We start from the raw sequence: 13639 nt of genomic DNA on the forward strand, positions 1-13639 counted from the left end.
AAGATGTAATGCTCTTTAGTTACAGGGTTATTAACTGTCCAACATGTCCTCACCTTCATTATTTGCCAAAAGTTATGTTTTCACCTACAGCATCTTTTGGAAAGAAAGAGTTGGTGTTTATTTATGTATTTGTTTATTTATGTATTTATTTATCCAAAGTCACTTTTGGCAAAAAATAACTTAAGCCATTATTTCACGAAGGTGACAGTACGATCATATTGTGTAGTATCATTTTACAAGACATTGTTTCCCCTGCCTGCCCATATGCACAGCACTTAAGATTTAGTATAAACATGTACTGAACTAATACGGTTTTTTTTTTTTTTTGCTTGACCACATGCAAAATGTCTATGTGAATTAAGTAATGTTCTGTAGTGCGACCAAAATGCTGTACGGCAAATGAGATGGGACAAACCACTGGTACTGTCATGATATAAGCCTTTTTTTTCATTCTCATCAGCAAAAAATATAAACATTTACAATTTTCAAATAGTTTTATTGTTGTATAATCCGTCCAAAGTATGTAGAAGCTATATCCTGTGATCAGTGGTCCTTCAATGATAATAAAAATCTACAAAGCTACAGTCAGTCACATGGTAGCTACTTTTTATGTTTCTCTTGATTAAAGCAAGCCGTAAATCTTGACTTTATATTGGGTGTATGCTTCAAACTGTGATATTTGTGTACCATTACATCCCTAATTTTAATGTTTAAAGACTTGCTTATGACTTAGAACTAACAAATACTCAAGGCCAAAAGATATTAACATTCTGGGTTCCCTTTAAAATAATATTGGATTTCTTTAATTGTCTTGTCATCAGCACCAACTAAGTGCTGCTGGAAATGTGGCCCACTTGTTTACAATGTTGCCCTCTCTGTTTACAATAGCTCAGGAAGAACCAATTTTTTTTCACACAGAGTTACAGATTTAAATGTCATAGCAACACATGTGTCTTGTGATTACTTAACCGTTTTAAAGGAGGTAATGAAAGAGATATGTAGTTACTTCACCAAGAGCATATGGATTGACAGAAAAACTTCTGACATGTGAATTTAAATCCATATTTTTATTTTACATGTACAAACAAGATGATTTATTTGACTAGGAATTATACATTAAATCCAAAACCTAGCACCAGTTATCACTAAAATAGTTATAGGAGAAGCACTTCACGTGTGTTTACCCTGATACATCAATTTTAACACATTGCACAATTATTTTTCCAAAGCAGTTACTGTACATTTACACAAATCTCTGCGCACACGCTAATGTGTGCACAGAGATTTCTCAGGAGTTAACAATACATAAATATAAAAACCAGCTTTAATATTAACACTACAGTGTAGGTGACTGCTACATCAAGAATGTTTTTCCTTGCAGATCAATGTAGACATTCAAGCCCGTGAACATAACTGTCTATTTTTGTTCATAAATGTATTTCTGATTATTATAGAAAAGAAGCACATTTACAATTGCTTCATTTACCTCACCAAACTCATTTCTTTTCAATAAAAGTTCACATCTTTGTTTTATAAAGTAACTAGCGAAAAGTCTGGAAACAGACTTCAGAAGACTGGTGCTGTGCATAAGTTTACCTTTGCTCTACTGTGCAATTAAGCCATTTATCTGTAAAAAAAAAAAAATCATACAGTTTACAAAAATATAAAACAGTAGATAAAAAAAGAACCCATTTAGCCCACCAATCATACCAGAAATGAGATTTAAATTATGCAAGCAAGAGTTGAGTTTACTGTGTTCTTTTGATTTTCAGATATTTCTTGTCTTATATGATTATTTCTTATTTTTTGTCTGTGTCCATTCAGTTCCTGGACATACTTAAGGAAATGAAGTGCTTCACTTTTTAGCATAACATCTAAACATCTAAATATATATATATATATATATATATATATATATATATATATATATATATATATATATATATATATATATATATATATATATATATATATATATATATATATATATTGCTATCAGGATACTCTGAAGATCTCCATTTCCTGCATGCTCCTCCTCTGAGCTTTGCCAGCTGGGATTCTGTTACATCTCTGAGATGAAAACACAGAACAGCGATCGTCCCCTTTGTTTGACAGAACGTATCATTTTCACTGGTTTTTCTGATGGTTTGAACCTTTTGGTCTCACAGGAAACTGTCCTCTGTACCGACGAAGGAGAACCCGTTGAAAGCGTTGTTGGCGCTGGTGCTGGCATTAAACTCCGGGGTCCGACTCACCGAGCTGGAAACCATTTCCCTGGTGAACTCCGGATCAATGTGTTGGGTGTCGGCCGGGCCTCTCTGGAAGACAGTTTGATTGTATCTGATTATTACTTGCTTGATTTCCTTCTGTTTTCATTTCATTACAGCAGACACAACCAAGGGCACTTTTTGGTTCAAGAAACAAATGTCAAGACAAGCCAGGCCCTTTGCAAATACACTAGTAAAATCTGTTATAAATTTAAAGAATCACTCAATTAATACTTTTCTGACAACATAATGTTGGATGAAGCATTTCTAAGAGCAACTAATCTAAATAAATTCAAAAACTGTCTGGGAAGGATCTCAAAGCCTTTTAGGGCCAACCATCAACAGATGGATAAACATGATAGAACAGTGGTAAATTTTAGTCAGCCTACTAAAATTACTCCAGGAACACATCAACAATGGCAGTTTTACAGAACATAACTTACCACGTTGGGGTTGTAAGGAGGAGTGATCCTCTTGTGATAAAGGTCGTCCCAGTTGATTGGAGCAAAGAAGGGATGGTTCTTTATTTCTAACTGCAAAAAACCCCCAAATGACAACAATGAAAAGATTAGTGGAAAAGTTATTTGTTCACATTTTTTACATATATCTTTAATTGGAACTCATTGACTTGACAAAGTTTATCAGATACTCCATTAGAAGTATTTTTAAGATTTTTTTTTTTGTTTTCCAGAAGGAGCTGCTCCAGCTATGTCTGCTATTCTGCTGGTCCTCAGTTAACAAAATATTGAACATAATTCCTTTTACAAAATCAAGACATATTTATTGTCTGCAGATTTTTAGAACAAACACACACTTACAAAGTCAGCAATTGCTCCGAGTCGTCTGTGTGGGTCTTTCTGCAGAAGACCGACCAGCAGAGAGCAGACGACCTCTGACTTCCCCGGAGGGAGCGGCAGGGTCTTGTGGAGAATCCCGTCGTACATTTCGCCAACGTCCCGGCTGTAGAAAGGAGGCTAAAATGGAGTGAGAGCTTTGATTAATATAATATATAATACTGAGGAAACAGAAGCTAAAGACAAATGAGCCACAGTAACAGAAACCTTTTCTTCTGCATTAATCGCAGAAGTAATCTGAATTAAGAAGGATTCTTGAATAAATCAAAAGTGAGTGTTACCACAAAGGATACAATTCAAACTTTATTTTTCTGTAAATCACCTAGCAAATGTTCAAAACACACCATGATGCAGGTAAAAAGAGTTTGACACTATGATCAAATAGATTTTAAAAAAGTAATAAATGTTTTGGATTACAGACCAGCCACTCATAAACACGCATACCAGGCTATAGATCATCTCATAAAGAACGGCTCCCAGGCACCACCAGTCCACCGTCCTGTCGTATGGCTCCTTACGCAGAATCTCTGGTGCCAAATACTTCAGAGGAAGAGAAGAAATTCATGAACAAGTAGAGGTAATCATTAAAGGAAGGGAAAAAAATTGTGCTGCTTATGAGGTTACACAAGTTACAGGGGAAAAAAATGGAGTATGGTAACTTCTTAGGTACATTAGTCCTCCGATGTGAAATTATTATAGCTTTTCATGTTCTTGCCACTCACCTCTGGGGTGCCACAGAAAGTGGAGGTGGTTGCTTCTGGCTCTACGCCTTCTTTGCACAGCCCAAAGTCTGTCAGCACCACATGACCCTGCAGACACCAGACACATGCAATCCCAAACTACACTGAAGGCACCGGCCAAATGAAACGAGTGAGGATCCGTCAGTGGCTTACCTGAGAGTCTAAAAGGATATTCTCTGGTTTTAAATCTCTGTCAAACGCAAGAGCAAAAGCCATGGTTATCGGTCGGTTGCATTTCAAGGTGACTAAGCTAACACGTCCAGCATCTCTGACCTGTAGACGATGTTAAGAGAGTGGAGGTAGCCGACAGCGCTCGCCACTTCGGCAGCGTAGAACCGCGCCCTCGGTTCAGAGAAACACCTCTCCCTCTGGAGGTGGAAGAAGAGCTGCAGAGGGAGATTAAATGTTTATGATGTAGTAAAAGAAAGAAAAAAAAGCTGCACATGGAGCAGGAAGTGGTTTAAAAATGTGACGAGGAAAGGGAGAGGAATGGTCGAGAAACTTGGGAGGAACAGAGAGAGAGACGTCTAAACAAAAATGGTGCAACACTGATATGCCTGTAACATTTCAAACATAAGTAAAGATTTTGTTCAAAATGCTATTTAAATATAATAATTGAACATAAAATAAAAAACAATGAGCAAAAGAAAGAAAATGGCTGGGGTGATACTGAGTGGCAATATGAAATTTTCATAAAAGCAGAATATTGATGGTTTCATTTAAAAAAAATATATAGATTGACGTTTAGGGCCTTTCTAAATCAGTCTCTACCTGAGTTCATCTAAGTTCAATTTTGTTGTATTTGGCCGTCAAACATGTACCTCTCCTCCGTTCACATAGTCAAGCACAAAGTAGAGTTTCTCTGCGGTCTGAAAGGAGTAGTGGAGCCGGACCAGAAACGGGTGTTTCAGGCTCTTCAGCAGCACGTTCCTCTCTGCCATGATGTTCTTTTGCTGAAAGAGGAAGAACAAAACGACTGACATCTTCTGTCGCAGTGAAAGAACTTCAGTATATCCATGAAAGTCAGACATTATTTTCACAAAATGCACAACAGTAGCACAACAGAGAGAGATAAAATCAGCTTTTCCCTGGATGACGGCGCGGATGTTTCCAAATGCGACCTGCATCTCATGAAGCTGTTGACCCTTCACGTTCTGTATTTACGACACGGTTCAAGGCTCGGCCTCACCGCGTAGCAAAATGCAAAGTCATCCGTCTTTTCCCGTTTCCTGCTCATCACCGTGCTGTATACTGTAACTAACACGTCCGAGAACGCAGCAAACGCCGTCATCTAAAGAATGTTTAGGTCCGTCTCTTTCCTGGACAAACTCAATAACCGGTGAACATTTAATGGTCATGAACTCCTCGTTTTTCTTCTGCTCTTGTAGTTTTGTCTTTGTTAGTGGCGGATGTCAGTATCTCATGCTGAGCTGGATTCTTCTGGAAGTCGCTTTCCGTTAAGGGGAGGTGTTTCCTCTCCACTGTTGCCACATGCTTACTCAGGAAAGCGGATTACTTGAAAGTCAGTGACTCGACTCAATCAGATGAGCTTTACGTGGATTACTTTCAGCATTACTGTGACTGAATGTGATTGCGTTGTTTTACTAATTTGGCGTGACCTGAACTTTATTTGGTTATTTAATCTAAACAAATGATTGTATTAGTAGCATGTAAACAATTTGATGTAAATTAAATATTTTTTTCTTGATATATATATATTTTTTTGTAGTGCCATATAATCAAACTGAACTGAACAGTTAAAAAATGTATTTGTTTTTTTTCCATGTTTATTTATGAGCGGAAATATGACCTTCTGGCTAAAGATCTATGAGTGATTTATTATAATAATATTTGTTTAATTTACAGCAACAATTGTTCATATTTTTAATTATTAATGATGTAATTTGACATTGGTAATACATAATGATGCATACGTTAGAGTTTTCAGAAAAGTTAGGTTCATTTTTGTTTTAAAATGTAAAAATGGAGAATAATAAAACCCTTTTATAGTGCCATAAACTGTACCAGCTATTAATGGCAAAATTATGTTTTACTCAGTATAAAAAAAGAGAGTTTGCTTTGTGTAGCTCGTGTTTTATGTCATTTATGACAAGGCACAGGTTTTAAAAGAAACACTTTGTAATTTGGATGATTGCATTTTCTTTATTTGGCCTTTTGAAGATAAATGTTACGACAGAGATCTCAGAAAACGAGTTTAAGCCCTGAGACAAGCATAAAAACAAACTATTACCAAAAAGACGATGTTTCATTTTAACTAGAGACCAGCTGAGCTCTCTGAGTGACAAGAGGATCTGGTTCTCTCTACTCGGATATTTTCACCGTGTTGTTCGACAAACACTGAAGTGTCCTGGTTTATTTTCTGTGGGCTGTAAAATGTGTCCTTTGTACGGAACAAGATGCAGATTAGATTAGATACAGATCAGATCTTGCCGGGTCAGAACTCTGTTTACTAATAATTCTCAGAGATACACATCCACCCACAGACAGATTCACATCTATGTTTGGTTTCCAATAGTCCTCAGCATTATTTGCTTTTACTATTTAAATATAGTTCGTCTGCAATGATAGCAAAAAATATCTGATGTAGTTGTAGCTTGAAGCTCTATCATGGGATATATTTATATGAAAAGTATATGATAACTTGATGTTTGATTTATATAAAGATGCTGTTCCTCTGGGTGTATTTAACGGTTGATTCGTCAGGATCAAGCTCAGTTTTAATAGCCAAACATACAGATTCAAGATTCAAGTGGCTAAATTACCTCTTTTTTCTTGAGGATGATCTTCTTCTGCAGAACTTTGACTGCGTAGAACTTGTTATCGGCTTTCAGCTTTGCAAGCAGGACCTGCATGATGGTTGGCTTATTAGTGGTTTGTTTAGTAAATATTTTGCACCAGCATCTCAGCACAAATGGTGTCAGGATATTTCATCAAAAGTGTGCACCGAACACAGACAGCTGAACTCCAGGAACGCACAATGCAGAGAAAAAAAAAAAGTCACTTATCTAATTTTTGTGTGATAAAAGAAATGGAAAATTATAAACAGGCTGAAATATTATATGACTAAATGAAAACGGGATAAAATAAAACAAAAGCAAAAAAAAAAGTAAAATCAAATCATATTAAAAATAAGAATAAAAATTTATTTTGAAGTGATGAAGCAATAAAAATGAGCTTTAGGATGGGAATTTTAAAAATACAGAGTTGGATGTATTTTGCCTGCTCCTTGCAATACGATTTTCTTAACCAGTGACTTCAAAGTGTGTGAAGTCAAAAGATCTGAGCGGAAACAACGCCTAATAAATTTAGAAATCTTTCACCTACAAAGCAAGAGATTAAACCTTGTTAAAAAACTAAATTTGACAAAATGATTTACGCAAAAAAATAAAAAACTGGGGGTGTGAAATGAGCATCGGAGAACCCCAAACATGAGAAAAGTTAACATAGGATGAAAAGTTTACTGTTTGAAGGACAAGATGGGTCAAAATTTGTTAATGTATAAACTAGTTACATCAGTGCCTTCTTAAAATTTTCAACTCTAAGATTCTCTGAGATTTAAACCCAGCTGGGATTTTCAGCTAAGAAGAAATGGACCCAAAGTGGAAGCTTACTGGAGTATACGAACCAGAGGGATGATCATGGTATTTACTAGCTGTAAGAAACTTTCCATTAGCAGATGATGCAACTGCTAAAGACGTGCAAAATAGGTTCTGATTGAGTGACTAATATTCCAGGTGTTTTGCACCAACCATTTTATAATCAAAACCTAATGAGTAGTATTTGGCAAAAGAATTGATAAGAAAAAAAACCCCAAAAAAACATGGAAACTCCATGTTCAAATCTCCAAGTATTGAAAAGGTACATTTCAGAAACAAATTTTAGATCGGTGTATTTCGGCTAGTTAATAAGTGAGGAGGCAGAAAGCAGACTTTAATTTTGACGCCTCAAACACTCTGACTGTCTGTGGCTTGGATGTCAGGAGTTGGACACAATCTTAAAAAAATTATTTCTCTCTCTCTCTCTCTCTCTCTCTCTCTCTTCCTCTCTCTCCCTCTTCCTCTCTCTCTCTCTTTCACTCTCTCACTCTCTCACTCTCTCTCTCTGTTTCTTTTATATAAGTAGGTCAGGGTATAATCTATGCTCCCTAATGGCTCACAAAACTATAAAATATATTCATTTATCAGAACAATCAATAATACCTGCAGCATGACTTGTATTATGACCAAGAAAACATACCTGAAGGTTTGTGAAGAACAAAAAAAAATACCCCCCAAAAACAATAGATCAGTTTAATAGTGCAGACATAAATAAGTGCTTTAGAGTTACCTTCCCAAAGGTTCCTTTACCAATGACAGCCAGAAAGTCAAAGTCAGTCGGTCTGGCACTAAAACAACAGGAAGGTCAACTATTAAAGGATCTGCATTGCTTTGCACACCAGATTACACAACAGGCTCATAATATAACTACTTAACAAAAGAAAAAAAAACACACAAGTAAAAAAAAAAAAAGACCTCGGTGTCAATGATCCAGCGTGAATAATTTATGAGGAACTAAAGTGTGTGAACTTCTGGAAGCAAATCTGAAGAGAAAAACCTTTTTCTTTTTACGTCATGGGATAAGTTCAGTAACCGCAGTAGAGAGGTCATCGACGAACGGCAATCAAGTCTGATCTTTAAAGTACACGTTTATTCCTCCTTCGAACATAATTGCATAATAAAAAACAAAGCTCTGATAATATCAGAATAAAAAAAACGAGTCGATCTGCAGGCGGCTGCCAAAAGTTACCACACCATGATCTGTCAAGAGTTTCCACAGTGATACTGAATGCGAGGAGAGGCCAGAAAACAAACGGACAAGCTAAGTAAAGATTCCGGAGGTCATGCTGGGTCATATGAATGCAACCAGAGGCTAGTTTCACATTGTTAAATGTTAATCTTGAGAAATAAATACCCACCGCACTGCCTCTCCTCCACAGTTTGTTAAAGATTATACTAAGAAGTCAAAAGGTTGCTGGAAAAACAATATCTTGACTTATGAGGTAGAAGCAGAACTGATTTGGTAACATTTGACAAACTTTATCTGTAAAACCTAACAAGGTTTGTTTGCTGCGTTCTTCTCCTAAAGGTTTGAATTTATTGGGTGGGAAATTAGTACATTAATCATGAAATGGGACTGTTGAAGAATGCTGTGTTGCTGTCAGAGTTATTCTTTCAAAGAGAGGATCTGGTGAGTCACTCAAAACAAAGTTTCACACACTTTTGCTGCCTGTAGATAAGTAATATTGGATCACTTTCACCGAGATCACTTCAGTTCAGTTTGTTTTAGTTAATCTAATATTACAATTTCTATGGGTTCATTTGCACATTCAAAAAATAAAAGGGAAACAGACGGTTTAATAAAAGCAGAGTTACTGACTGAGGGTTTGCCGAAGGTCCCAAATTGACATCATCATGAGGAGAGGAGGGGGTCGACCGCAGCTGGAAACATATAGAAGAAAAATACACATGATGCTTAAAATGATCAAAGCAAGCCAACAGATTATAAACTAAAACAAACAAAAACAAAAACATTTCTTTGTCTCTTTTAAGGATTCTACACTAAATGTTAACTGTGCGCTTCACAGAAGAGCAAATCATTTTAACCGCAACACGTAAACTGTCCATTTCAGATGAACTTAGAAAAGTTTTACATTCACTTTCAAAGATTTATTTAATAAGAATAAGAGGAAGAAGAATATTTTGTTCCGCCTGTTTGGTTTGGCAAACGCCACTGTGCGACAGACTTGTTTGACCGTCTACGTTCAAAACTTTTCACTCAAATCTTCTGCATCGTCAGACATGTTTCAATCACTGCTTTTGTTTCTTTCAACTAAACATTTTCCAACAGTAGCCGCAAGCTAAATAATTAACAACACAGTCAAAAGATAATCCAGACCTTAAAAATTTGCATAATAAAATAGTTTGGTCTCGAGACATCTTGTTGGACAAAGCGGTTATTCTGACTGCTGATGTGTCAACCAACCTGCAGACGTACTTCCAGTGTCACATGCTCAAACAGCCTGCTGGTTAAAGCAAAAATAAAAGCATTTGGTTAACTCACGTTGCAGTGTGCCATGGCTGATGTGTTCTCAATCCACCTGGAGAATCCAAACCTGTTGGAGGACAGGACGGGTTCAGTCAACAGCTTAAGACCCAAACATGCCTTCCACCGTTTCTCCCTTCATAAACGTCCTTTCCTCCACTTCAGCTCTGACTTAGATGAACCTTGCCTTTTTTTTTTTTCCTCGGCTGTCTGAGTGTGTTTTGTGTGGATGACCAGCTGCTGACTCCTGTGAGACAGCCTAAGGATCCAGATGAGCTGGAAGTTCTTGTTTCCCAGGAATGACATGGTGGAAAAACAGGAAGACAATGAGGGACATAGTCTGTGTTGTAATGGGCAAGTGTGTCCATTATTTTGTTGTTGTTGCTGCTGCTGCTATGAAGACATCAGGGTTTATCCTGCAATACTGATTTTCCATTCTGAGCACATCGTGTTGAAGATTATATCTTAACAATAATAATATTTTAGCAATAATAAAATGAGGCAAGGATTTTTCTGCTATTTCTTTTTCTTTTGAGTGTTTTTATCAGATTGGATAATTAGTTTAAATCATAGCTTCCTATTCTTGAGTATTTGCCATAAGTTTGTTTCCTTTGGGGGCTGCACAGTGGTGCAGTTGGTAGAGCTGTTGCCTTGCAGCAAGAAGGTTCTGGGTTTGATTCCCAGCCCCGGTCTTTCTGCATGGAGTTTGCATGTTCTCCCTGATTTTACATGATTTTGTAAATTATGATAATTTAATGCAAAGTTGGCACTTTTAATGGGCTTTCAATGCAACTTTTAGAGCAACTTTCCATTAAAAGTGTCCTTATTTACCGAATGACACTTCATGACAACTGTCATAAAACATTCATAAAGACTTCTTCATGTTCATGACAGATGTTATGTCATGTTTATGACAGTGTCATGTCAGTCTTATGCACACCCCATCAAATAAAGTGTTACCGAGTTGGACAAGCACTATTAAAAAATACTAAAAATTCAATTTCGACACCTTTACTAGAAAAAAATAATAATTAAAAACAGAATATGTTACTATATAAAGCTACAAAAATATGTTTATGTTTTTGTATATTATATATATATTTGCTGTCAAGCGTTAACATTTTCCTAACTTGACCTGCTTTCACATTTCCAAACATAACAATGTGCCCAACTGGAACAAATAGCTGAAAAAGTCTATAATTCCCTTCCACATGATCATGCAAACTAATTTATGAATATGAGGCTTCTTCTTATTTCAGTTTTTTTTCTCTCTCCAGGACAGGAAACAGGGCCTCGAGGGAGATCCTACAACACAGCTGGTGTTATAAAGACTAAACTGTTTCTTCATTTTTAACAAAAGCATGTGGAAACATGGCATGTTTATTATTTGGATTAATGGAGAAAAACTATTCATTGCAGTATCTTGAAGTAATTGCCGGGAACTCCTGCGAAAAATCACCTAACTTTTCCTGACTGACTACTGTTAATGACCTTCTTTCTCGTTTGTTTGTTTAAGGCTGTTAGTGTTGGCGAGGTTCTACTGAAGAGGTTTCTTGATTTTACAAATTGGGCAAAAGTCAAGCTGGAGTGAAACTAAAAACTGTCCAAAAAGAAAATTCATTTCTAGCTTAACAAATGAGGGATTCACTTTTTCTCATAAGTTTGGCTGGTTGGTTTGGATGGTTTTCATTTTAACAAATGAAATTGTCTGAAATGTTCTTTTTTTTTCTATTTACTCAGCCTGATATCAAAATGTCTTTTCTGACCTTAAACATATCAGTCCGACAAAAAAACCTAAAACAAAAGCAATATTTAAGGAGGCATATTTTCCAGCATCTATTCACCGATGCCTTTAGTTGCTGCTGAAGCAAAAAATAATGAAGGTGGCGCAGGCGAGTGAAGCAAAGTCAAATCTGTTTGGCTCCGTTTCAGGGGCCCCTGGATGGAGGCACTGCAAACACCTCCAGCTACACGGCAACACGGTACATGGTGTTCTGACAAGCCGATAATAACGTAAATAAGGAAAGCTCAGCTTGACCCAACGAGACGGGTGTTGCTGTTGATAATATAATTTGTTTATGTGTTATTAGGAACTCATCTGGACATGTGACGGCCATATTAAGCAGCAGGATATTCTTAGGAAGTTAATAATTAACTTTGGTGTGGACCTTTGCAACGTTGCGGGTTTTGTATGCGCATAAAAAACTGTACCACGCACTAAAATCACTAAGAAACATGCGCAAAATATGGCCCGTTAGTGCATTTTGTGCGCAACTTGCACAAAATGAAAATTATGCATATCGAGCATGAGCAGTTAAACAACAGCATATTGTGATATTAAAACAGTGAGACTGGCTGCGATAGGAGTTCTTTAATCTTTCAAAGATAAGCTGCACTTGGTCAAAACAACAAATCTGTAACTAATAATAATAATAATAATAATAATAATAATAATAATAATAATAATAATAATAATAATAATAATAATAATAATAATGGGGAATCTCGTTGAAATAAGGAATGAATATCAAGATCAAACTTTGTCGTAAAACATGTAAGTAAAATATGAACCTGCGATTTTATTGTAACATCAGCTTCAAAACTGTCCATCAGAATTGTAATAAACATATAATTAAAGGTGTGATAAGCCTATTTCAGGTGCATAAAGAGGAACATGTGTAACAGCTTAAGTTCTGTTAAACATTACTAACACAAAAATATATTATTACTATTATTATTCAAACTTCTAGGTAAAAACACAGATAATTAAAAACCATAATGTATAATCTAAAAAAGGATTTGTCGCGTAGTGCCCAAAACAAAACCAACAAAAACAATTCTTATTACAGAACAGAATAGACAACATTTATTGTACAGTGTAACTTTAAGTTTTCCTACCTGCGGTGCAGCGGAGCAGATGAGTGTGTTGGCCCGCTGCTCTTCAGCTCAGGAGTCCGGGGAGACTGAAAGCACGACTCGGGCTGAGGCTCATCTGAGCGTGTCTTTTTTGTTTTTTAAAACATAAGGGAAGGTCAGCAGGTCGAGTCCGACGCAGTGAATCATTGATGAAAAGTTACAGCGTTTGGAAAAGGGGCGAGGCGAAGTCTTCAGAGAAAACAGATCAACGCTTCCTAAGGCTGCGGATGGATTTCAAAATAAGAGGACCGCAGCGCCATAGCCTGATTGACAACAACAAAATATGAACAAATGTGTTTGTATTTTGGTGAAAAACAAATCAAATTACATGAAATCTAAAATTAAAAGCACTCTGTAAACGTTCTATTATCAAAAACAAAACAAAAAAAAAACGTATGTAACTATTTAACTGTTTTAAAAATTATCCAAATCTACGCATTAAGTAGTTTTGAAATAATAAAATTAAATCTATAAAAATTTCCAAAACACAATTTAGGTCCTGACGAAAGCTGTATTAATTCCAGCAAAGTGCATCTGTGACGTATTATTTTAGACTGGGCTACTTTTAAGGAATGTCATTATTAAAATAATAAGGTTGCAACTTGAGACGACACATAATGTAGATTCCAGATTTTTTTTTGTTGTATTTTTAGTATATTTAAATTTCTGACTTTGAAAGAAATAATAAAAATATTTATAAAATACAATTTTATATATATATGTGGTTTTTAATCTTCTTGAATTTTAATGTTCCAGGAAA

General features: G+C 36.0%; 1 protein-coding gene across 1 annotated transcript; it reads right to left on the reverse strand.

Annotated features, from left to right (window-relative positions):
• Nucleotides 1–1048: 1048 nt before the first annotated feature.
• sgk2a (serum/glucocorticoid regulated kinase 2a) lies at nucleotides 1049–13227 on the reverse strand. Its single transcript, XM_008414851.3, has 13 exons — nucleotides 12862–13227; nucleotides 9982–10033; nucleotides 9298–9359; nucleotides 8209–8266; nucleotides 6645–6728; nucleotides 4683–4814; nucleotides 4135–4247; nucleotides 4015–4051; nucleotides 3844–3930; nucleotides 3566–3661; nucleotides 3086–3241; nucleotides 2711–2800; nucleotides 1049–2318 (listed from the first exon to the last, which is right to left on the reverse strand). The coding sequence occupies exons 2-13, from the start codon at nucleotides 9994–9996 to the stop codon at nucleotides 2163–2165; spliced, it is 1086 nt and encodes a 361-aa protein (XP_008413073.1). The 5' UTR covers nucleotides 9997–10033; nucleotides 12862–13227; the 3' UTR covers nucleotides 1049–2162.
• Nucleotides 13228–13639: the final 412 nt, after the last annotated feature.

The sequence above is a fragment of the Poecilia reticulata genome, chromosome 7 (assembly GCF_904066995.2).
Source record: "Poecilia reticulata chromosome 7, P_reticulata-male-v2, whole genome shotgun sequence".
NCBI classification, from domain to species: Eukaryota; Metazoa; Chordata; class Actinopteri; order Cyprinodontiformes; family Poeciliidae; genus Poecilia; species Poecilia reticulata.

Bases quoted from the DNA above. Each gene is read 5' to 3' on its own strand.
- sgk2a (XM_008414851.3), bottom strand. The intron at 8,267-9,297 runs GTCAGTAACTCT...CTGTTGTTTTAG, and splicing joins GGACCTTCGGCAAACCCTCA to TGCCAGACCGACTGACTTTG. The intron at 2,801-3,085 runs GTAAGTGTGTGT...GGTTTTTTGCAG, and splicing joins TCGGAGCAATTGCTGACTTT to TTAGAAATAAAGAACCATCC.